Here is a 25030-nt window from a genome sequence, read left to right as displayed (position 1 = left end):
GGGGAAAATAACTAGATTAAAATAAATTTCCAATTAAAAATTTTAAATATAGAAAATGAGAAAAGTACCAGAAGAAAGCACAAAGGTTTATTTATGCATTTTTAAAAAAATGTTAACCAAGACTTCAAGAGCAAGATTTCAGGAGGTTGATTGAGCAATATAAAAAATTCAAACCCTCTGTGTATCTGAAAATAATAATATCAAAATCAAAGAAAATGTGCTTGCAAAATATTTGCAATGTATGTGTATCAGAGGAAAAAGTATGTCTTCCTTTTACAGGGAAGCCTTTAAAATCAACAAGAAAAAACTCGAGTTTGAAAGTGGACAAAGTGCTTTTTGCATAAGTATAAGTTACCAGCAGACAAGGAAAAAATATTTAGTGTTCCTGGTAAGAAAAGGAATAAGTTAAAAGAGGAGTTAAATAATATTTTCCATCCACAAAATTTGTGAAGTTGACCAGCAATTGTCTTTATATTGCTACTTCCAATTTAAGTTGCTTTTGATTTTGAAATAGGAAATTTGATGCTGAGTACCACACTTAACATATGTATTCTCTATAAACATCAATTCTCTTTATACTAAAATATCATTATGAAATAATTAAATTACAGAATTTGTTTTACTCAGCACTTCTTAAAATAGCAGTGTATTAATAAGAAAGACTCAGCTTGGTTATACATACAAACAGACTATGATCTTCTGTTATGGAAAAATATGTGCAAAATGTGATAAAATTTATTTCTGAGCATTTGTATTATAAACTAGAGGCCCGATGCACAAAAATTTGTGCACTCGGGGGGGGGGTCCCTCAGCCTGGCCTGTGCCCTCTTGCAGTCTGGGACACCTCGGGGGATGACCACCTGCTGGCTTAGGCCCGCTCCCGGGGAGATTAGGCCTAAGCTGGCAGTCAGACATCCCTCTGGCAGCCCAGGAGCCCTTAGGGGATGTCCATTTGCCAGTGGAGAGCAAGCCTAAGCTGAGGTCAGACATCCTTAGTGCTTCTGAGGAGGGAGGAGAGGCTCCCACCACCACCACTGTACTGGCAGCTGGCAACCTGGCTTGTGGCTGAGCAGAGCTCACCCCTGTGGGAGCGCACTGACCACCAGGGGGCAGCTCCTGCATTGAGCATCTGCCCCCTGGTGGTCAGTGTGTGTCATAGTGAACAGTCATTCCCAGTTCTGCTTTTAGAGTTAATTTGCATATTACCCTTTATTATATAGGATGAACATTTCCTTTAATGAACATATACAGACATTCTAGTAAATATTATGAATTGATTTCTCACTTTCTGTTTTTTGGAAAATTTTTTGAGATTTGGTATCTTCTGACATCTATTGGCCTCTTCAGAAGTAAAGAGAATATTTTTATGTTTAGTTGGTGTTTACTGTTGACACTGTTACAGATGTCCCCCATTTCACCACCTTAGTGCCCTTCCACCCAGCCCCCTTCAGCCTTCACACACTGTTGTCTGTGTCCATGGGCTGTGCACATATGCACATATGTTCTGCGGCTAATCTCTTCCAGTTCCCCCACCCCTTCCCTCTGAGATCTGTCAGTCTGGCCCATGTATCCATGCCTCTTCTCCTATTTTGTTTGTCAGTTTATTTTGTTTGTTAGATTCCACATGTAAGTGAGATCATATGGTATTTGTCTTTCTCTGAGTGGCTTATTTCATTTACCATAATAACCTCCAGATCCATCCATGCTGTGGGTATAAGAGCTCCTTCTTTTTTACAGCAGCGTAGTATTCCATGGTGTAAATGTACTACATCTTTTTCATCTACTTATCTACTGATGGGCACTTGAGTTGTTTTTCACCTATGCCTGTAAGCACATCATATGTGTTTTACTTCATATAGCTTTATTACATATAATATGTAAATGATTATAGATTAATCTTTTTAGTTGTGTGGTTATAAAAATGAAACATTCAAAATAGTGCCCTGACTAGTATGGCTCAGTTGGTGGGAGCATCGGCTGGTACCCCTCCTGTACACTGAACGGTCTCAGGTTCTTTTCAAGTCAAGACTCCTATCCAGGTTTCTGGTTTGATCACTGCTTGGGTGGGGTGCCTATGGGAGGCAACCAATTAATGCTTCTCCTTCACCTCGGTGTTTCTCTCACTCTCTCCCTCTCCTTCCCTCTCTCTCTCAAATCAATTAAAACTAATTTTTAAAAAACATTTAAAAATGTTCTTTTTGTTTTATTGTTGACAGTATTACAGACTTCTCCCATTTTTTCCTTTTTTGTCCTCCCTCCACCCAAACCCCACCCCACCAGGCAACTTTCCCATATTATTGTCTGTGTCCATGGGTTATGCATATACGTTCTTTGCTTGATCTTTTCCTGTCCTCCCACTACCACCCTGATATCTGTTGATCTATTCCATGCATCCAAAGCTCTGGACATATTTTGTTCATCAGTATGTTTTCTTCATTAGATTACACATATAAGTGAGATCATGTGATGTTTTTCTTTCTCTAACTGGGTCTTTTTCTTTAAAAAAGTAATAAAATAGAAAATATAGGAGAACCATGGCCTGTGGGGATCGGCCGAAACAGGCAGTCCAACACCACCTGCCGCTCCTGCCTGCCACTTTGGCTCAGCCCAGCCCACTGCACTTGCCCCCACCGCTGCTCCTGCTGCTCTGCTGCAGTCTCCGGGCTGTGGCGGCCAGCCTTAAGCCCTGTAGCTGGCGCCTGTCCATCAGCTGAGCCACACTCCTGCTGTGGGAGCACACTGACAACCAGGGGCAGCTCCTGTGTTCAGTCTCTGCCCCCTGGTGGTCAGTTCACATCATATTTACTGATCGAGCAGTCCCTTAGGCTTTTATGTTTATACTAGAGGCCAGCGCACAAAATTGAGTGTCCCTGCCCACTCACATGCGCTCCGCTAATCGGCACACCCCCCCCCACACGCGTGAGCCTCACTGTGCCCGCCTCACTGCACCCACTTTCCACAACCACCCGCCCATCTCCCAGCCACCGGCTGGCCGCCAGCCTTGCTGTGATCGGAGCTTGTGGGCTGTGGGGGAGGGACTGAGAGGTGCTCCATGCACCTCCTGGTGACTGGTCATTTGGTCATTACGGCATGAAGGCATTATGTCCACTGGCCTTTTTATAATATAGAATAGTGGCCCAGGGCATGAAATTCGTGCACATTAAAAGGGAATTAATTAGAGGAAATATTTTAATATTGCTATTTGCCCTTTCTCTATAAAAGAAGTATCAGAGCTGAAAGAAAATTAGTAAAATGTACAGAGTCAAGTTCCCAGCCACCCGCTGCACCTCGAAATCGCACGAGACCCAGACCAGCCACCCGCTGCACCTTGAAATCGCATGAGGCCCAGACCTGGCAGAACCCAGCCCCATTGTGCAAGATCCAGCCCCAGCCAGCCCCACCACCATCAATCCTCGCCGGGTGGGGGGGGTAAAGCCTCAGGTACCCCGGCCTGGCACCAGGGCAAGGGGCATGCCCTGAGATTACCCATCTACCCCTGCCAGACGGGTGGCGCAGCCTCAGGTCCCCACCCCGACTCAGCACCATACAGCCGCAGGTCCCTGCTGATTGCTCATTATGGCTTGTTACAGGAACCCTGCCTTTGCTGTGGGCATAGCCATCTTGTGATGGCCTGATGGAGTGAGGGTCAATTTGCGTATTATCTCTTTATTATATATAGGACTAGAGGCATGAAATTCATGCATGGGGGGTTCCCTCAGCCCCGCCTGCACCCTCTCCAATCTGAGACCCCTCAGGGGATGTCCCACTGCCGGTTTAGGCTTGTGGGATCGGGCCTAAACTGGCACGGATCAAGCCTAAACCATCAGTCGGACATCCTTCTCACAATCCGGGACCCCTGGCAGCTAGCCGCTCACCTGCCTGCCTGCCTGATTGCCCCTAACCACCTCTGCCTGCCTGTCTGATGGCCCTTCACTGCTCTCCCCTGCAGGCCTGATCACCCCTTACTTCTCTCCTCTGACAGCCTGATCATCCCTAACTACTCTCCCCTGCTGGCCTGATCACCCCTAACCACCTCTGCCTCGGCCCCCGCCACCATGGCTTTGTCTGGAAGACATCCGGAAGGACATCAAAAGATGTCTGGTCTATCTGGTCTAGTTAACATATTACCCTTTTATTAGTATAGATAGATAATATTCCATTGTGTAGGTATACCACTGGTTTTTAATCCACTCATCTGCTGCTGGGCACTTAGGCTGTTTCCAAATTTTAGCTATTATAAATTGTGCTGCTATGAACATAGGGGTGCGTATATTCTTTCTGATTGGTGTTTCTTTTTTCTGGTGATATTTTCCTAGAAGTGGGATTGCTGGGTCAAATGGAAGTTCCATTTTTAATTTTTTGAGGAAACTCCATACTGTTTTCCACAGTGGCTGCACCAGTCTGCACTCCCACCACAGCAGTGTACAAGGATTCCTTTTTCTCCACATCCTCACCAGCACTTGTTGTTTATTGATTTGTTGATGATAGCCATTCTAACAGGTGTGAGATGGTACCTGGTTGTCATTTTAATTTGCATCTCTTGGGTGATTAGTGACTTAGAGCATCTTTACATATGTCTCTTGGCCTTCTGTAAGACATTCTGAATTAAAAATTGGATTCCAATGTCAGAGATGTTAAAGTGAGAGAATATAAGCATTTTAGAATAATTGAAATTCTGTGTTCTTTCTAATCCTTAAAACACATATGCAAAGTAGGTATAATGATATCAGTTTGCTAACTGACATGTTGTCTTTGTAAAGTGGCGGTAATAGTAATAATGATACTAATACCACAATTATTAAGCTGTTTCTTATGTGCAAGTTACTGTAGTAAACACTTTGCATAGATTCTCATTAAAACAAACAGTGGTGTCCTGTGAGATTCCTATTATTTTTATCCCCATTTTGTTGATGAGGAAATTGAGGCCCAGAAAGGCCAAGTGACAGCTAATAAGTGACAATTAAAACAGGATCAGAACCAAGTTGAGCTGAATTCCCAGGTCATCTCTCCGTATTCAAATAGGCTTTTCCTTCACTAATGTGGTAACAAAAACTAATAAATATTGTACTGTCTCCAGAAGAAAATTAAATATTTGCTTTGAAGGCATAGAGAGAAATGTTTACAATTATGTGGATATTATATGCTTTCATCTGGTGCCCTCTAATTCTCTAAGCAGTCCTCTCACTTTCATAGGACTGCTTTGCATGTGGCCTGTTGCAAGGGCCATCCGAGAGTGGTGAGACTGCTAACACGCAGACATTGCCTATTGAACCTCTGTGACATTGACAACAAAACAGCTCTCATTCACGTATGTATTAGCAACTATGTCAACACGAGGGGGGTTTAATTTAATTACTTAGAATAAAAATGAGTTTGTCTCATTTAACTAGAAGACATTATTGAAACTTGTGGAATGTTTACTTTGAATTCCTAGAACTTATAATCTACTTCTTGGCATAATACTGACAGGCTATACAATATGACCAAGAGGAATGTGCAACCATTCTTCTAGACCATGGTGCCAATCCAAATGTAATGGACATCCATGGCAACACTCCTCTTCACTATGCTGTCCTTGGCCACAATACAGCGATAGTGGAAAAGCTACTTTCCTGTATGGCAAATATGGAAGCAAGAAATAAGGTATAGATCAAGTAACTTTATTTACAAAATATTTGAAATACATGTTTTTACTTTAGTTTCAAGCCTTTTAAAAATGATATGTTCTACTAATTTTAAAGAGAAAGGAAAGGAGAGGGAGAGAGAGATATATATAGAGAGAGAATTATCCATTGTCAGCCTCCTGCCCATCTCGTCTGGGGATTCTGCCCACAAACTGGACATGTGCCCTGACCTCCTGGTTCAAGGGTCAGAAGTCAACCACTGAGCCCCACTAGCCTGCAACAAGGACTTTCTTTCTTTCTTTCTTTCTTCCTTTCTTTCTTTCTTTCTTTCTTTCTTTCTTTCTTTCTTCTTTCTTTCCTTCCTTCCTTCCTTCCTTCCTTCCTTCCTTCCTTCCTTCCTTTCTTTCTTTCTTTCTTTCTTTCTTTCTTTCTTTCTTTCTTTCTTTCTTTCTCCTTCCTTCCTTCCTTCCTTCCTTCCTTCCTTCCTTCTTCTCCTTCCTTCCTTCCTTTCTTCCTTCCTTCCTTCCTTCCTTCCTTCCTTCCTTCCTTCCTTCCTTCCTTCCACACAAAGATTTTCTTTCTCACATACATACACTGAATACAATAGATCAGGCCCTATCACCATGGAAACACTCCAAAGCCCACGCAGGGAGGGCTGGAGAAATGTAGTGTCCATGGAAGGGGCAAAGCTCTGCCTCCCAGAAACCCTTCCACCCCAGAAGGAAGAACTTCCTGTTAGTGCCTGGGAGTGGGAGATGGGCTCAGAGCCCACTAAGGCTGAAGGCCTGGGGGAGTGAAGTGATGCTGGGGCCTGGCTGCTGTGCTGGCAGGGGCTTAGGAAATGGTGCTGCTGGGGATGGGTGGGAGGAGGAGGCCTAGTCCCAGCAAGGGGAGCTGGGTGAGTGCAAGAGGGAAGAGGAAGCCCCAGTCCACAGGCAACAAAATAACAACAGGACACCACGATAGGAACACAGATTCTGGGAACCCGTACTGTAAATGTTGGAAGTGAGATTTGGAGAAGGATGCTGCAGTTAATCTGTTGAAGAGGCAGTGAGGGGGCATTTTAAAGGGAAGAACAGCCATTGACTGCACAGGGATGAGAAGATAGGGGCTCCTTTTATTTATTTTTTCCTCCTCACCAGAGTGTTTCCCCTCCTCCATTGATTTTAGAGAAAGTGGAAGGGAGCGAAGGATTGCGGGGTGAGAGAGAGAAACATTAATGTGTGGGTGCCTCCTGCATAGACCCAGACCAGGGCAAGGGACCAAATCTGCAACCCAGGTACAATCTCTTGAATGGGAATCAAACCTCGACCCTTCCATGAGCAGGCCAATGCTCTAACCAGTGAGAACACTAGCCAGGGCAAAAGGGGCTACTTTTTATTTACATTCTATATTATATGTGTAAGTTCAATGGATCTTTTGTAAGTTTTAATGTGCAGTTTGTATATATATACACATACATATATATATATAATTTAATAAATTATAAACTGTTTTTCTGTTTATACAGGATGACTTCACACCACTTTCACTTGCTAAATATGAAAACAGAGAGAAAATGGTGGAATTTTTAGTAACTAGAGCTTCAAAAATCAATCACATGGAAAGGTACAATTGTTCATTCCTTGTTTTATATTTGGAGGGTACATTTATTAAAGCTGGGGCCAGTGAAACAATGAAGGGCTTAGTTGGAACTATTCTAAGCTGTCAGAGAGACTGAAATAAAGCTGCAGGAAAAGACCAGACTTTCTCCTTTGTTACCAGATCTGCCCCCCAAGGACACTAGAACATCTTTGTTTAGGTAATAGAAGGTCCCATGTTGCCTTTCCCAGAGAAGTAGGCAGCAGCCTGCCTGAGACTCCATAATTGAGGTTGGCCCCTCAAAGTATCTCTTTGCCATAAGAATGAAACATTCCCAAGTGAGTTTAATTTACCTCAGGTTTCAAAATATTTTAAATTATGCCTCACATGGAAGCCAGTTAGAACTCTCTGATTCAAGAGTAGGTTATTGGTCCTTACAATTGCTAAGGCCTCATCATGACTCATCAGTATCCATTAGTGACAGGTAGGATTCTGTCATCCAAGCCAATTGGGTGTGGACAGAGATATTAAGCATCATTCTCATAAAGATCTGCTGGTTCACAGTGCGAGTAGATAGGGAAGGGATAGTAGTGGTCCAGGCCACGTCCTGACTTCTATTAGCTTTCTGCAGTCGGCATGATTCACAACAAAAATAAGGGAACATTGTGTTATCTGACTTCATGAGGTAATGTATTTATACATACATTTAGTTGCAAGTTATATAGTAGCTAAAAAACCCTGAATTACAAACCACAAAGAAAGAATAGGTAATAACCAAAATCCTATATAATAAAAGCCTAATATGCTAAGTGTCTGGTTGTCTGTCATCCGTTCAACCAATAAAAGCATAATGTGTTAATGATATGCTAAGGCTGCTCAACTGTTCGCTATGATGTGCACTGACCACCAGAGGGCAGATGCTCCAACTGGTAGGTTAGCTTGCTGCTGGGGTCCAGCCAATTGGGACTGAGCGAGACGGGCCAGACATGCCCTGGAGCTCTCCTGTGGTCCCTCCCCGGCTGGCCAAACTCCTGCTTCCCTCCCCGGCTCCAATTGTGCACCAGTGGGGTCCCTCTGCCTGGCCTGCGCCCTCCCTCAATCCAGGACTCCTCAGTGGGGCGCATTGACTGTCAAGTAGTTCCATCCTATGTAATAAAATGCTAATAGGCAAGTCAACCAAATGGCAGAATGACCAATTGCTATGACACACACTGACCACCAGTGGGCAGAAACTTAACACAGGAGCTTCCCCCTGGTAGTCATTGCACTCCCACAGGGCAGTGTCACTCAGCCAGAAGCCCTGAGATGGCCTCATGAGTAGCAAGCACAGTGGCAGTGGTGGGAGCCTCTACCACAGTGATTCCCAAAGTGGGCACTACTGCCCCCCGGTGGGCGCTGCAGCAATCCAGGGGGGCGGTGATGGCCACAGGTGCATTTGGGGGCAATGAGTAACTGCTATTAAAATTTTAAAAAAATTAATTTCCAGGGGCTGAGTAATATTTTTTCTGGAAAGGGGGCGGTAGACCAAATAAGTTTGGGAACCACTGCTCTACCACCTCCACTGCAGCACTAACGATGTCCGACTGCTGGCTTGAGGGCAAGCCTAAGCCAGCAGTTGGACATCCCCCGGGGCTCCTGGACTGCGAGAGGGCACAGGCCAGGCTGAGGGACCCCGCTGCCCCGAGTGCACGAATTTCGTACACCGGGTCTCTAGTTAATATTTTCTGAGAACTGCAACATTTGAATGTTAGAAACTATGAAAAACCCACATTGGGATTCCATTGGGATTCTAAATTAGTTTCAAAAAATAAAGCTCATGATGAGAGTTTTCCTTTGCCTTGCTGTTTCTCCAAGCATCTCTTTTTGCTGTCTTATTTCGTTTAATTATTCAAACAACCTTCAAAAGTAAGGTAGTAAAACTCTTATTTTGTAGAGGAGGACCTTGAGCCATAGAAAAGTGACTTGCTTGACAAAAAGTAGCTGTTGGTTATAGAACAGGGATGTCTGAGTTCAAGAGACTTGCCATTATGTCAAGTTAACTCTAGTTATTTCATCAAACTCTATTACCCTCAAATCATGTTTCGTGCTTTAAAAAAAAAAATTACATGCTTCATAAGAAGTTTGTAGAACTTACAAGTTTGAAGTGTATAGTAGAATTAAAGTTTTAATATTGACTCTGATGTTATCTGAAATATTCTAAGAATTTACAATATTAGGGAAATATTTTTATGTTTGTATTGACAGAGTAATATTATTTATAACCTTTTTTATTGATAGCGAACAACAACTACCTTCGAAATATAAAGAAGAAAGACCTATAAGATCTTCTGACGGTAGCAATCTTGGTAAGACTTCTGATAGTGAATTACTCTTGGTGGTCCTACCATGGGTGAATTAAGAGTAAGTTTTCCTAATGAAAGAGCAATAAAAGAAACCCCACAAATAATGTGTAAGTTGCATGTATAGTTTTTCTTAATCTCTTCCTTAATAGAATAGTATTCAGTATTATTAAAACAGTTAATATAGGTAATTTTAAAACCTGGGGCAACAGTGTTTGAAAAGAGGTTCATTTATTTAGTCCTTAACCCTAAAATCCTATATGATATCTTTATGTAAAAAAGAAAAATGACTTTAAGTTACATTGTTGTATGTTTCCTCTATATTCACTTTGTAACTAATTGGACTTGTTTTAAAAATGAATCTTTTGTTTAGTTTTTACAGCCAGTAGATTACATTTAGTAAATGAAAACCTGTTTTTTCATAGTGATTTGTCTCACTAAAAAAGTCACCAAAACTGGGAACTCAACAATACTTTCCTGGTACCACAAACAAATGGCAAACAATAGGAACTACAGCACTTAGTGTGTGACAATCTCAATGAGATTGTTTTTCTTGATTTCAGAGAGGAAGGACAAGGAAGAGGCATAGGAACATCAATGATGAGAGAGAATCATTGATCACCTGCCTCCTGCACACCCCACACTGGGGATCGAGCCTGCAAAGGGGGCCTGTGCCCTGACCGTGAATCGAACTTTGATCTCCAGTTTCATAGGTCAATGATCAACCACTGAGCTGTGCTGGCAGGGCCCAAGGAGGTTATTTTTCAAAGATACCTACCAACAGCACAGAAGTCAGAAAGGCCAAACCTGTGGAGAATCATGGAGTATTTCATATATAATGCCAACACGATCTCACTGTTATCACCTTTATTCCTCAGAGGTCAAAACAGAATGAGATATGATGATTCAGTAGAACAAGATGTTTCCTTCTGTTTGTTGGATAATTGTCAGGACATTGTCATTTCTTAGAACAAGATGCTCTGTTACCATTGATCAGAAAGTAATCATAATAAGTATTCAAATAACCCAATTCAGGACTCTACAAATTACAATAAAAGTACAAAAGTGTTTCACAATGACAAAAATCCCATATTGCTACCCAGATGTGGCTCCTAGTTCATTGTGCAATCGGAAATGTATGAGGACACCTTGGACTTGGTAGACCTTCATCAGAGGACTTGTGTAGGCCGGTTTTGCAACTTTTAGGAAATACAAGGATGAAATGGTGTTTTGACCCTGAAGTTTCTCATAATATGAGAGCGCCGTCCCTGGTTTATTTCTGTTTTTTTTGTGTGTTTTTTTTCAGCAGGATTTTCCATTTTTTTTCAAAATTTAATTATTAATTTACTTACTGGTCTACTATTTAACTCTTAGGTGCCTTTTAGGTACTGAATGACATTCTTATGTTGCAGAATTGAAATATTTTAAAAACACAGTCCCTGCCCTCTAAGAATTTGTTAATGTCATTGTCATTCCTATTACTTACTATACTTTATTCAGTGCTTACCAGGTGGTAGAATGCACTAGGACTTTATAATTATCTTTTTTTTTATTGATGTGTAGTATGTGCCAGTCACTTTAAGTCCATGATGAGAATTAGAGTTTTAAAAATGTGGGTGAGGCCTTGGCCCTGTAGGTCAGTCCTTAAAGCATTGTTACCAATATGCCAAAGTTGTGGGTTTCATCCCTGGTCATGGTACATACCAGAACCAACCAATGAATGCATAAAAAAGTGGAACAGTAAGTCAAAGTTCTCTCCTTTTCTCTCTCTAATCAATGTTTTTAAGTAGTTAAAAATCAAATAAAAATAAAGGTGTGCTTGCACCCCAGGCCTTCCTCCCTTTCTTTTCCCACAGGGATGCATCTCCCAAACTCTGAGGGACCCCAGGAGGCTTACAACCAGAGCAACAGTGGTCAGTGGCAATTTATCCCGGGCAAACCCTCTAAACCTGTCCCCAAGACCCTCTTTTGTCTGACTACTTAGTGAGCCTAGGCTCACTTCCCCATCCCTTTCTTGTTTCACGATCCCCAACTTTAATAAATGTCCTCTAAAATTCACACACACACACTATAAAAATTAAAAAAATTAAAATGTGGGTGGGATTTAAAGTGAGCATGCAGATGGAGGAGAAGTTTGCCAGGTAAAGGGCCAGAAGGGTTATGTTTGGCAGGGGGAACAGGTATTGCGATTACACGTTAGGCAGCAGGAACAGCAGGGCAAGAGCTAAGATGTACACCTGAAGTTTATGGGATTCACGAGCAGTACCATTTCAATGTGAAAATGTGCGCTACGGGAACGGTTGGGAATGGGGTGAGTGCTTAGCTAAGGCAGGCTTATGAAAGCTGTTAGTACTACAGAAAGGACTAGATCTTATCTTGTAGATCTTGGGGACTTATCAGAATGCTGTTAGCTTCAGATAATAGGTGGCCTAATTAAGAGGCCGAAACAATAGGAACCAGGATTGTTTTGGTGGCTCAGTGATGACATAAGGATCCCAGGTGTTGTCCCTTATTCAGCTGTGAGGTTGTCAGTGTTTATGTCTGCTTTCCTGGTCAGTAATTGGCTATGGCTCCAAAGCAACCTTTTCTCATATGGCAATATGTGAAGGCCAAAGCACTGCTTTGTTCATTTTTAATTTTTTTAAAAGTCTACTTGGCACACAATATATTACTTTCAGGTGTATGACATAGTGGTTTGACGTTCACATATCTTATGATGGGTTCACAGTGAAAAGTATAGTAACCATCTGTCACCGAGCAAAGTTATTACAATAATTAACACATTCTCTGTGCTGTGCACTAGATCCCAGTGGCTTACATATTTTATAACTGGAAGTTTTTTTTTTGTTTTTTTTAAATATATTTTATTGATTTTTTACAGAGAGGAAGGGAGAGAGATAGAGAGTTAGAAACATCGATGAGAGAGAAACCTCGACCAGCTGCCTCCTGCACATCTCACACTGGGGATGTGCCCTCAACCCAGGTACATGCCCTTGACCGGAATCGAACCTGGGACCCTTGAGTCCGCAGGCCGACGCTCTATCCACTGAGCCAAACCGGTTTCGGCTATAACTGAAAGTTTTCACTTCTTATTCATATTCTTTATTTCATCCCTCTCCTCAACTATCCTCTGGCAACCATCAGTTTGTTCTCTGTAGCTACAGGGTGTGTTTCTGTTTTGTTGTTTTAGATTGCACAGGTAAGTGAGATCAAACAGTATTTGTCTTTCTTTATCTTATTTCACTTAGCATAACACCCTTTTGGTCCATGCATGTGGTCCTAAATGGCAAGATTTCATTCTTTTTTATGTCTGAGTATACATGTATATACACACATATATAATCTTATATATATAATTTTATATATATAAGCATATATATATATATATATGCTTATATATTTATATATATAAGCATAACCAATTTTATATACATACACCTTTGAACCAAGGTGTATACTGCACCTTCTTTATTCATTTATCTATGGAAGAACATCTATGCTGCTTCCATATCCTGGCTATTGTAAATCTTGCTGCAGTGAATATAGGTGTGAATATCTTTTCAAATTCGTGTTCATGTTTCTGTTGGATACATATCCCGAAGTGGAATGGCAGTTCTATTTTCAATTTTTTGAGGAGTGTCCATGCTGCTGTCCACAGTGACTGTACCAATTTACAATCACTTGAACAGTGCACGAGGCTTTCTCTTTTCTCCATATTCTCACCAAAACTTATTAGTTATTTATATTTTGATGACAGCCATTTTGAGAGGAGTGAGCTGGTACTTCATTAAGGCTTTCATCTGCATATCCCTGGTTAGTGATGTTGAGATATGTGCTTTCTTTAACTTAAAAAAACAAAACGAACAGACTGTCAAACTACAGCAGGAAGACTGGGGAGGGTTGGAGGGGGAGGGGGTAAGAGATCAACTGAAGGACTTGTATGCATACATATAAGCATAACCAATGGACACAAGACACGGGGGGGTAGGGGAGGCTGGGGGAAAGTCAAGGGGGGAAAAAGGAGACATGTGTAATACTCTTTGTAATACTTTAAGCAATTAAACAAATTTTAAAAAAAGAATAATAACCAAGATTGAAATGTAATTGAACTCTTTATGTGATTAAAAATGTTTTGAGAAATTAGTTTACACATCAAAAAAAATATGGTTTTATTGATATTTAGTGAGAGAGGATAGGAAAGGGAGAGAGAGATGGAAATAGCAATGAGAACTATCACATTGATCTGATGCCTACTGCCCACCCGTTCTGAGTATCAAGCCTGCAACCCATGTGGCCTGAGTGGGAATAGAACCAGGGACCTCTTGGTGCATGGGATAATGCTCAAGCCTCTGAACCACACTGGCCTGGCCTATGTGTTTCCTGTAAATAGGGAGAAAATGGACAGACTTTCAGTTGACTTCCTCTAGCAGTGGTTCTCAACCTTCCTAATGCGGCGACCCTTTAATACAGTTCCTCATGTTGTGGTGACCCCCAACCATAAAATTATTTTTGTTGCTACTTCATAACTGTAATTTCACTACTGTTATGAATCATAATGTAAATATCTGATATGCAGGATGTATTTTCATTGTTACAAATTGAAAATAATTAAACCATAGTGATTAATCACAAAAACAATATATAATTATATGTGTGTTTTCCGATGGTCTAAGGCAACCCTTGTGAAAGGGTTGTTCGACCCCAAAGGGGTCTCGACCCGAAGGTTGAGAACCACTTTAGAGTAAAGTTTTATAGGCCTGAGTTACATCACATGCTTATTCCTAAACCAGTTATTGATAAACTAGGTAATGTGATGAGCTTAGTATAATCATTTCCCTTTTTGGAGTTGGGGAGACACCACCTTCTTTGTGTATCAGGGCAGTAAATGTCCAAATACAGTTGTGGTTGTCCAGCAAGAATGAAGACTGATGTAGGGAGCCAGCAGTGTTTACTGCAGAGATTCATGGGAGTTTTGAGCGGAAGAGGAACAAGATGAGATTTGATTATGGCCCTCTGGTTGTGATAGGACAGAGGGATCAGCAGGCTTTTTCTGTAAAGGGCCTGATTTTAGGCCATGTGGTCTGCCATATCTACTCAAGTCTGCTATTGTGGTGTGAGGGCAGTCCTAGAGAATCTGTAAGTGAACAGGCATGGCTGTGTTCCAGTGAGACTTTATTTGTAAAACCAGATGGCAGCTCGTATTTGGCCTGTGGGCCCTCCTTTGCTGACTGACCCCTCATGTAGTGGGTACATAAAGAAATGTGCTTTTGCCTCCTTGGACTAGCATCAGTCCATTATGAAGTTTTCACCCATCCATACAGAAATGAGTCAGGAAGCTATATTTACTCCATTTTAAATGTTGCTTTTTTTCTAGGTCTATGTCTTTCTCACTTTTTCTGCTTAAAAAATTTTATTAATTTAAGATGGAACAATAATAGTTGGTGGTATTTCCCTCCCTATGAAAGCCATTTCTTAAGAGCCCATGTTTGACTAGGGCAGTTGACAGTAGCAAAATAAGTGGAGATAGTAGGAGGCTAAGTTCATATGATTTCCTGGTGATTGCATGCAAAAGTGGCGAGGAGAAAGAAATCTAAGGTGACCGATAGGTTTCCAGGTAGTGCACTGGCATTTAGGTCGGACATGAAGACTAGGACTTTTTCATATGAGCAAGAAAGGGCAACAGTTCAACTGGAAAGAGCAGTAAGTTTCCATACATGTTGAGTTTGATGGAATATCCATGGATATCCCTACATTTTAGATACAATTTCTTTGACTTTGACTTGGCCTGCCAATAACTGCCTTAAACAGATGAACCATGATTTTAGTTTTATAATAAATTAGGAACAAGTTAGGGAAGAATTCTGTAAGCACAAGGATACTATTATACTAATATGATAATTATTGTTTTTCTGTAGTTATCACAGTTACTTGATTGATTCATAACTATTCTAAAAAGGAGTTAAGCCCTGCTTAGTTGAAGAAAATTGTCAGTGTGATGTTTTCCTTTTCTTGAGCGGAACTTCCATGTTATAGAACATGTTGCCAATCATTAGGGCTCTGTATTTTCTATTCTGAGGAAATAGGGTTGTTGCTTGTTTCACATTGTTTTCTGACATCATTGTTTTATTTATCCCTTTCTATGCCTTTCTTCCAATAGCTGCAGATCTACAGGAATCTCCAAAACAAGCACTGAGCAAAACAAAATCAAAGACAGGTATTCTGTGCAATCAGCTTCTGACTGTAATTATATATAACACCTCAAATCAAATAATAACAACTTCACATAATGCAATTTTGTTAAAGATCCTAAACCCACACCTAAGTTTGCTTATTCACTAGAGAGATTTATAGGACTCAGCATATAGTTGTACTCATACCTGAGATTTATTACAGTGAAAGACCAAAGTAAAACCAGCAAAGAGAAAAGGTTTGCCTGTGACAAAGGGTGGAGGAAACCAGGCACAAGCTTCCAAGAGTCCTCTCCCTGCGGAGTTACCAGGAGGTCTTCATTACTCCAGGGTCAAATTCTGACAACACATGTGAACTATGTCATCTGCCAGTCCGGTTAGACTCAGTGCCAAGGTTTTTATGTCATGCTAACCACATAGGCATCTTCCCCATAGCATGTACCAAAATTCCAGATTTCCAAAAGGAAAGCCAGTGTTCAACATGAACACCATTGGTTGTACAAAATGTTTAGGCACAGGGAGCCTCTATTATCAGTTTGGAAAATGTGAAAACCCTGCTCGGATTCAGATTTTCAGACACCAACTGAAGGCTATGCGTTTAAGCAGGACTTTCTAAGGAGAGCAGACTTGAGCCTGCTGCAGGAAATGTTTCTGCACAGCAGGCATAGCACTGACGAATCTTTGGCGCTCATCTACAATTTTATTTTAAAAACAAGTAATATAACATGGTACTAGTTTCAGTCACATCATCCATAATTGCCTGCAATGCTGATTACATTTGTGACTCTCGGTGAGTATTTAACAGGTATTTGTACATAAGTTACTAGTGCAATATTAGGGAATGATAAACGTTTCTTTTTATCCAATTACCGTTTCAAGATAATTTTTAGATAAAATCAGCATAATAATTTCTGATTTAAAATTAGAATAAAAAGTGTCTTTTAATTACAAATAAAAAATCACTTTTTATTTGTGTTGCACTAAATCCCCATTTATAATTATCAAGTAAGATTGGTATACTTACCAATTATTTTCTTGTCGTAGTTTACAATTAAGATTATTGGCTTTATTTATGTCTTTCCATATGCTTCACTCAATTTGGGATAATACCCATATTCTGATCTTTATGTTAATTTCTATGGTGACTGTGTCTTGAAAATAGCATTAATATGTTGATATATATTAATAGCAGATTCAGCGGATACATTTTTTAAAGAAAAATTAATAAGCCTTATTTTTTGAGCTGTTTTAGATGCACAGCAACATTGAGCTGAATGTAGAGTTCCCATCAACCCCACAGCCCCTACACACACAGCCTTGCTCATTTTTGACTTCCTGCACCAGAGAGGTACATTTATTACAACAGATGGACGCGCATTGACACATCATTATCAACGAAAGCCCACAGTTTACCTGAAGATTCACTCTTGGTGTTGTACATTCTATGGGTTTTGACAAATGTATGATGACACATATCCACCATCAAGAGTATCGTATAGAATTGTTTCATTATCCTAAAAATTCTCCCTGCTCTGCTTATTCATTCCTACCTTCTCCCTAACCCTTGGAAACCACTGAACTTTTTTTTTTTTACTGTCTCCATAGTTTTGTATTTTCCTGAGTGTTGTATAGCAGGAATTATGCAGTGGGTATCTTTTTGAGTGTTTAAAAAATTAAAATGCTAAGGTAATTGGATGTAGTTATCCAAGATGTTCTTTGAACTTTGTGGTTTGTTGTTGTTGTTCATCAGCATAGACTATGATGACATATGCGGTACAAGCTGAAAGAGAATGATTTCTGTAGGCATTTGCCACCTAATGTTGAGGGTTGAGAAAAATGACCTCACGCTCTACTGCAGAGCACTGACTGTCTGGACCACCCTGCTCTATGAGCTGGGACAGATACACTGTAGCAATGGAAGGAAATATTCTCATGGGTTCTACTTTATCAAATTGAACTCACAAAGTCTCTCCTACTTATCTTGCAACTAGAGTCTCGATGCATGAAATTGGTGCAATGGATCCGACGCACGCGGTTTTGGAGGCTGCCTCGGCCCCCGCTCGCCACAACAGCAGCCTCTGCCTCGGCCACTGCCGCCACGGCTTCATCCGGAAGGTCATCTGGAAGTACGTCTGGATGTCCAGTCTAATTAGCATAATACACTTTTATTATTATAGATTGGAAATGGGGCCAGAAAGAGTCTGCTTCCTATGTTTTGCTGTGCTCGAAAGTGTAGTGTCTAGTGACCAAGCTTCCTTTTGATGGAGTGTTCCATCCTAAACTGGCTGTATTCACTGAAGAGCTGGAGAAGTCATACTGTGCTACGCAAAGTAATGTAACTGCTCCTAAGGGAAGGAGTCCAGAAAACTAATGCTATTTAAGTTTGACATTGTTATTCTATGACTAGAGGCCCCGTGCACATATTCATGCACAGGAGGAGTCCCTTTGGGTGGCCTGTGGGGATCGGGCTGAAACCCACAGTCCAACTCTGCCTGTAGCTCTTACCTGCCACCCCCGCTCATACTGCCCCACTGTGCCGGCCGTGGGCTGGCACCCAGTTAGTCCCTATCCAGAGAGGCTCGTACGCCAGCAGCAGTGCTTGCCACCCCTGAGCCCTGCATCTGGTGCCTTCCTGAGTGCAGTGGCCTGCAGGATTGGGTCGAAACTGCCTCTCCAACATCCCCCAAGGGGTCCCAGATTATGAGAGGGTGAGGCCAGGCCAAGAGACCCCACCAGTACATAATCAGGGCTGGGAGGGACCTCGGGAGGGCTCCAGGGTGTGTCCGGCCCATCTCACTCATTCCTAATAGGCCAGACACCTGCAGCAGGCTACCTATTGGTTAGAGTGTCTGCCCCCTGGTGGTCAGTGCAGGTCATAGCGAGCAGTTGAGCTGCATTAGCATATCATTAGCATATTATGCTTTGATTGGTTGAACAGTTGACCGGACTACCAGACACTTAACATATTAGGTTTTTATTATATAGGATTCTGCTTCTACTAATGTTGCCATTTTCTGTCAGCCTTATGGGATTTGGTTGGGATTATGTTCATTGTAGATAGCAGTTGATAGGTAGGTATCAAATTTTAAAAGAGCCCATTCTCTTTTATTCTTGGATTTGATATATTTAAAAGGAGAAAGTAAGTGTTGTTAATGGCCTACTAATAATATAATTAATAGTCCCTCTGGTATAGTCTTTGTGTGTGGTCCTAAAGGAATACTTTATAACAAAGCATTACTCTGATACTTTTAGTGTCTTGCATTTTTCTATTGTTGTTTTAAAATGTATTTTACTTTTTTCCTTAATAGTGCATGAGCTCTCTGAAGAAGACCCTTTATGCAGGTAGGATTTTATGGGTTTTTAAAAACTATAAGTTACCTAAGGGAAAGCAGAGAAAAGAAACTAAAAGTTCTAGAGTGTTCTACTATGTGCTAGACCCTATATTATATATAACCTGTGTTATATAATCATCACAATAGCTGTCAATGTAGCTGTGTATTGTAGCCTACTTTTTATTAATGAGGCAACTATAATTCAGGGAGGTGGATGAATTGACCCATGATTCTATAGTTAGCAAGTGGCCAACCCATGATTTGACTGTCAACCTGTTTGACTTCCCAGTCTATTCTGTTGTCCCTCAGCATACACTGATAAGTTCGTATGTAGCGCTGGCATTGAGATATAAATGTGAATCAGACCAACTCAGAAAGTGAAGTCTGATTGTGTGTTAACTCTGATTTAGAGATTTCCTAAGAGGCTTAATTAATCTAAGCATTTATCTTACTCTCCTTGACAATTGTAGTGGTAAATAGGACCTTGCTCTTCCTACCAAAGCTTTTAGGACCCTTCTCAGTTAGCTATGGCCACAGAACCAAAGGTTGTACCTAAGCAAGGCCTCATCAGTCAAGCGTTGTTAGGTAAAATTATATCTATTTTTCTTGGAATGAATTACAGTGGGGCCTTGACTTACGAGTTTAATTCGTTCCGTGACGGAGCTCGTAACTCAAATTACTAGTATGTCAAATCAATTGTGAACGAGTGAGACATGTGATGCTGGGCTGATGTTGTGGCGTTCACTGTGACATTTGCTGCACCAACTAGTGGTGGGGTATCTGAAGCTGGCTCGTAACCCGAATTTTAGCTCGCAACTCAAAGCAAAAAATGGACTGAGAGACGGCTCATATCTCAAAAAACTCGTTAGTTGGGACACCCGTAAGTCAAGGCCCCACTGTACTTACCTGTAAGTAAAGAATATCTATGTATAGTTCATGTTATATTAATTAAATTCAGCGTGTATTTAGAGGATATTTCTAATTAATTCCTCTATTTACTGACTTCCCAGCCTGGTTTTCTCTTTAGGCTACGACCTTTGCCTAGTTGTATGAGGTATTTTCCTTGATCCTATGGTATTTTTTCCTCTTCCATGAATTTTTGATTTATTTTATTTTATTCTCTGCTTTTTTAGTGTTTCTTCATTGTGTTTTTTCCCCCAATGCTGCCAGCTATGGTGTTCTCCATGTTTCTATAGACAGAATCAAAGGCACATAGAATTTCAGTAGTTTAAGGAAGCCTAGTAATTAATTAAACAAAACTGCCTCTAGCTATTCAACCTGTGTTTAATATCATGGCTAACTAATTGTTGGCATAGAATACTGGAAATGAAAAGAGATTAAAGTGACTCATTGGGATATATAAGGTGGTGACATAAATTCAGGTTGCTAAGTGTAATACACTACCTTCTTTATCAAATCTGTAGGAAAGTTTCATAATAGAAATATGGGGAGTGGTAGTGAACACAGGGGGTAAAAATGGAATTAGCAGGAGAATCCCAAGTTTCAAGAGGAACAACACTAGGTTGGAATTGAAGATGAGAATATTGGGGTTTGTGACAAATTAAAGGTAAGTTTTAATAAGGAAGGCCATAGGATGTTGGGAGTTCTCTAGAAAGGCAGATTAAAACATGAGGCTCAAGGAAGTCCTGAAGATTGCTACTCTTCTATTTGTTTAATAGAAGGAAATAGAACCATTCAAGTTTTCTTTACAAAGATATTTAAAACATTGGAGCCACTGGAAAGATTCTTTTAATCACAAATAGGACTGTGGTCTCATCAACCTGAACTCTGACTCACAGAGTGGGACTTAGGTACCCTTGAGTCCTAGGGTGGGCTCAAATGGAAAAAAAATAGGAGCTCTCTGTTTCCCTGGCAAACAAACTAAATGGAGTCGGAGTGATCCACTCATTACATAGGCGTGTTACCCAACTCCATTACTGATGTGACATCTAGTCCTTCCCCTGCCCAACTCTCTGTGTACATGGGAAGCACATCAGCTAATTGGGGTTGATCCTCATGGGGCTACACACAGTATACAAGCTGCTGTTCAAAGACTGACCCCATGTGAAGTAATTCATGCCAGCTCGGTGTGGTGCCTGCCCAGATTTCTGTTTGGGTTTCTGCTTGTGGAGCTAATTGGGTCATGCTCTGAAGCCCCCCACTGAGTGTGTTGGTTCTGGGGCCTCTTGGGAGGGACTCTCTTGCAAGTCAATGTCAGCCTCTGCCTGTGATTTCCCCTGGGCTACCTGTGTGGATCTACAAAGCGATCCAGCTTGTGACTGCCTCTGCTGGGCCTGGGTGCACCTGGAAGGGGCCAAGCTGCAGAGCAATGCCTCCTTCTACCAGCACCAAGCCCATGGGGCAGCTAAGCAAAAAGCCCAAGTCACTCCGAGATCCACCTCCACCTACCAGCTTTCTGTTGGGGCCAGTCACTGAAAGAGCTCCTGTTGGTATGTGAGTTGCATGAGGTAAGTGAGTCATCAGGTAGGTGCCAGTGGTGTTCACCATGTTGTTGCCGATTCAAACTTGGCTTCATTTTTCGGTATTAAGCCCAGTCAGCAAAAGTCCCAGGGTACACAAATGCCAGTTATCACCCACCGGGTACCTGTGGACCTTTGTGTTTAATGGGCCTCAGGGAGTCATTAGGGTAAGGCCAGCAGAATTCATCAGGCCCCCAGGTATCAAGATTTGGCTGTGTGAAGAGAGGGCTCAGCACTGGAATGGTGGCCTCAGTTAGACCAGCAAGGGAATAAAAGCCCCAACCCAAAGTCACATGACTCAATCTCTGACACCCCGAGTCCATCCCGACCTCCTTAAGAGACCTCCATGAAAGTCTACACCATGGGCCCAGGCAGCTGGCTCCTTTGTACTGTATAGCTTTACAGGGTCGGGGACAAGGATTCAGGATGTATGTTCCCCAGGCTGAGGCCATAAGGTAGGGAGGGCTTGACCCAGGGGTGACGGCATCTGGGAGAGGGACTCAGCACAGGGAGGGCACCCAGAGGCCATCCCCTCAGCTCTCTCCCAGAGCCACACAAAGCAGTCTCTCTTCACATGACTCCCAGTGCACTCTGAGCCACCCTTTCTTCATAGGCCCCAGGGTGAGTGGTGGGACCTTGTGTTCCGGACCTTTAAGAGGGCTCCTGGGTTCCTAGCAGACTCCCACCTCTTCCGGGAGGGTAGAAGCCCTGCTGATTTTCACAGCCAGATGTCCTGTGAGCTCCTCTTCCAGGCTCTGGTTCTCAGGGCATTGTGATCATTTTCAGAAGATGACCAGGGAGAGTCTACTAGGGACCGAGGGTCTGCTTGAGATGGAGGAACAATTTTGAGAGAGGTTTCTTCTCCTTCAGGAAATGTTTGTAATGCTGCAGAGACAGACATTCCAAATGCATCTTTCCTTCACAATCAAGCATTTTGCCTGTCAAATTAGAAGGCATTTGTCTTAAGCTTGCTCCTTCTTTAGAGTTATCATTTTATTGATTTTTTACAGAGAAGAAGGGAGAGGGATAGAGAGTTAGAAACATTGATGAGAGAGATCGATCAGCGGCCTCCTGCACGCCCCCCAGTAGGGATGTGCCCACAACCAAGGTACATGCCCTTGACCGGAATCGAACCTGGGTTCCTTCACAATCAAGCATTTTACCTGTCAAATTAGAAGGCATTTGTCTTAAGCTTGCTCCTTCTTTAGAGTTATCACGTAGTGGCTCTTCCTCAGGGCACTCAGTCATTTTGAATTTTACAGAAAATTCATGTGACCTCTGCTTTGACTCATCTTCCGAAAGTAGTAAGTTCTTCCTCTGCTCTAATGTGCCTTGTTTGACGCACATTTCCTCATCCTTTTGCACAGAACGGTGTCCTGAATATGCAGATGTGTCCTCTTTGTCACATGCCCTATTTATTTGTGACTCTTGAGACATTTTTTCTAGATGCAAAGGTGGAAGATGAATATGCTTGCTTTGATTTTCAGATGTCTTTGCTGTTGGGGTATATGTTTTTGAAATAATTTATCCTTGAGTAATCAAGTATGGACAAAGATAAGTTAGAATATAATTAAAATTTAACTGTTAGGATTCTTAATTTATGATTAGTTACTTCCAATCACAGGATTGAAACTGAGAAGTAAGGAATAATAATAACTTGCGTTGGTCTAAATAAAAATAAAAATATGAACCCTCACACCTAATTTTGCCACTATTGGAATTATACAATTTATTAGATGCTAAATCTATCAAAATTAAATTACTAGCTGAATTTTAACATTACAGATGCTTCCTTCCTCACTTAAAATATTTCACCTCACCATATCCTAACGGTGAGCCCCTAAAGTGCAGAATTTGTTAGGGGTGCTCCAAGATGGAGGCAAAAGAGGTGAAAGTCACACTCACCTCCTCCCTGGGCCAAATTGGAACGACAACTAAATTATATAACTACCAACCTGAAGACTAGCTGAACATTAGTCTTATACCCAAGATCTAAGAAGACGCCTCAGCTACACTGGCAGGAAGGACAGAGTTTCCAAAAGGGCTGGCCCCACATCCACTTGTGGTGGCTGAGAATGCAGAGGCATGTCTCAGGGCAATGGTCCCCCTGAGGAGCATGTGGTCTCAGCCACACGCTGGGCTCCCACCCTTGTTTCAGGAGTCTGTGCCCTCATAAGCTGAAGATGTCAATGTTCTGGAGCCTGCAGAAGGGTGATCTGGGAGTGGGAAGGCTAGCAACACAAGCATTTGTTTTTTGACATTTGGACATATAACTTTCAACCATTTCAGGAACTTCCTGTATAGTTTTAAGATATAAGGAAGGGATGGGTTCTCCTTAATAGTTGGTTTCCATGCTAAAGGAGCAAGACTGACATCCTTTAGTCTTTGGACCGGAGACAGATGATGAGGAAGATGATGAGGAAGGGACAGTGTATCTTCCTACCTTGACTTAGGTCATCAGATGTGTTCCAGTTTAGGGAATAAAAGTTATGTCCGCCATTAATTGGTGAAAACAAATTAATCTCAGGCAGAGTGTGTCTTCATTAAATAGCTCACAGGTTGGGAGAGGTAGCAGCAGAAATAGATAATGGAAAGTGTTTAAAAAAAAAAAAACAACAAAAAACTAAGGCCCAGTGTTAATTATATTAAGAATCTTTATTTGATATATAGATAGCTGATTTTTCACTTAAATTGTTTTGTTGTTTTTTCAAAGAAATGGACTCACTCATTTGTGTTGTATATTTTACTACAAATCTCGCATTATTGATTCATGCCCTACATCAGACCATGAAGACTTGAAGGTAAAGTGATCTCTTGTGAAATTAATTTTCCTGTTCTGAATTGAATTATGTGTATCACTTACTCTTAAAGTTTCTAGTGGCTTCCCTATCATTGTTTTATGTTTGCAATGTAAAATTAGTCATTATTGTTAAATCCTTCAGTGAGGAAATATGTTTTGAATTGATTTTTAGAGAGAGAGGAAAGGACTGGGAGAGATAGAGAAAGAGAAACATTGATGAGAGGAGAAACGTTGATTGGCTTTCTCCTGCATGGCCAATCATGGGAATGAACTGACAATCTGTGTATATGCCTTGACTGGGAATTGAACCCGTAACCCTTCCGTGCATGGGACAACACTCCAACCACCAAGCCCCACAGCCAGAGCAGAAAATATATTTATTTTATTGCATGGTTCTTTTTATATACAATGTCCACAAAAAGGTGGGTCCATAGAGACACAAATCAATCAAACAGGTGGTTGTCAGAGACTTGGGTAGGGGGGATGGGGAGTCTCTATTTCATGGGAATGAGGTTCCTTCTGGAGAGATTGAAAGGTTTTGGAACTAAATAGAGGTGATCATTGCATAGCATGGTGCATGTGGCAAATGCTACTGAATTTTTTACTGGTTTACTTTATGTTTGGTGAACTTTAATCATTAAAAAAAGAATATTGTCATAATCAATCAATCAGTCAAATGAAGATAA

At 41.4% G+C, this 25030-nt stretch overlaps 1 protein-coding gene across 1 annotated transcript in view; it reads left to right on the top strand.

Moving 5' to 3' along the window:
• The window catches only part of LOC106695327 (putative ankyrin repeat domain-containing protein 30B-like), a 47608-nt gene extending 27491 nt beyond the window's left edge, over nt 1-20117 (top strand). The window contains exons 3-10 of the mRNA XM_023748054.1: nt 5194-5308; nt 5470-5643; nt 7135-7232; nt 9483-9550; nt 11401-11457; nt 15702-15758; nt 17724-17858; nt 20092-20117. Of these exons, the coding sequence (XP_023603822.1) occupies nt 5536-5643; nt 7135-7232; nt 9483-9550; nt 11401-11457; nt 15702-15758; nt 17724-17858; nt 20092-20117 (549 nt within the window). The 5' untranslated portion in view covers nt 5194-5308; nt 5470-5535. The remainder of the gene's footprint in view (nt 1-5193; nt 5309-5469; nt 5644-7134; nt 7233-9482; nt 9551-11400; nt 11458-15701; nt 15759-17723; nt 17859-20091) is intronic.
• Nucleotides 20118-25030: the final 4913 nt, after the last annotated feature.

This window comes from Myotis lucifugus, unplaced genomic scaffold (genome assembly GCF_000147115.1).
Source record: "Myotis lucifugus unplaced genomic scaffold, Myoluc2.0 scaffold_1100, whole genome shotgun sequence".
In the NCBI taxonomy this organism is placed as follows: Eukaryota; Metazoa; Chordata; class Mammalia; order Chiroptera; family Vespertilionidae; genus Myotis; species Myotis lucifugus.
The sequence above is the reverse complement of the archived record's forward strand: the minus strand, read 5'-3'. Positions and strand labels throughout refer to the sequence as shown.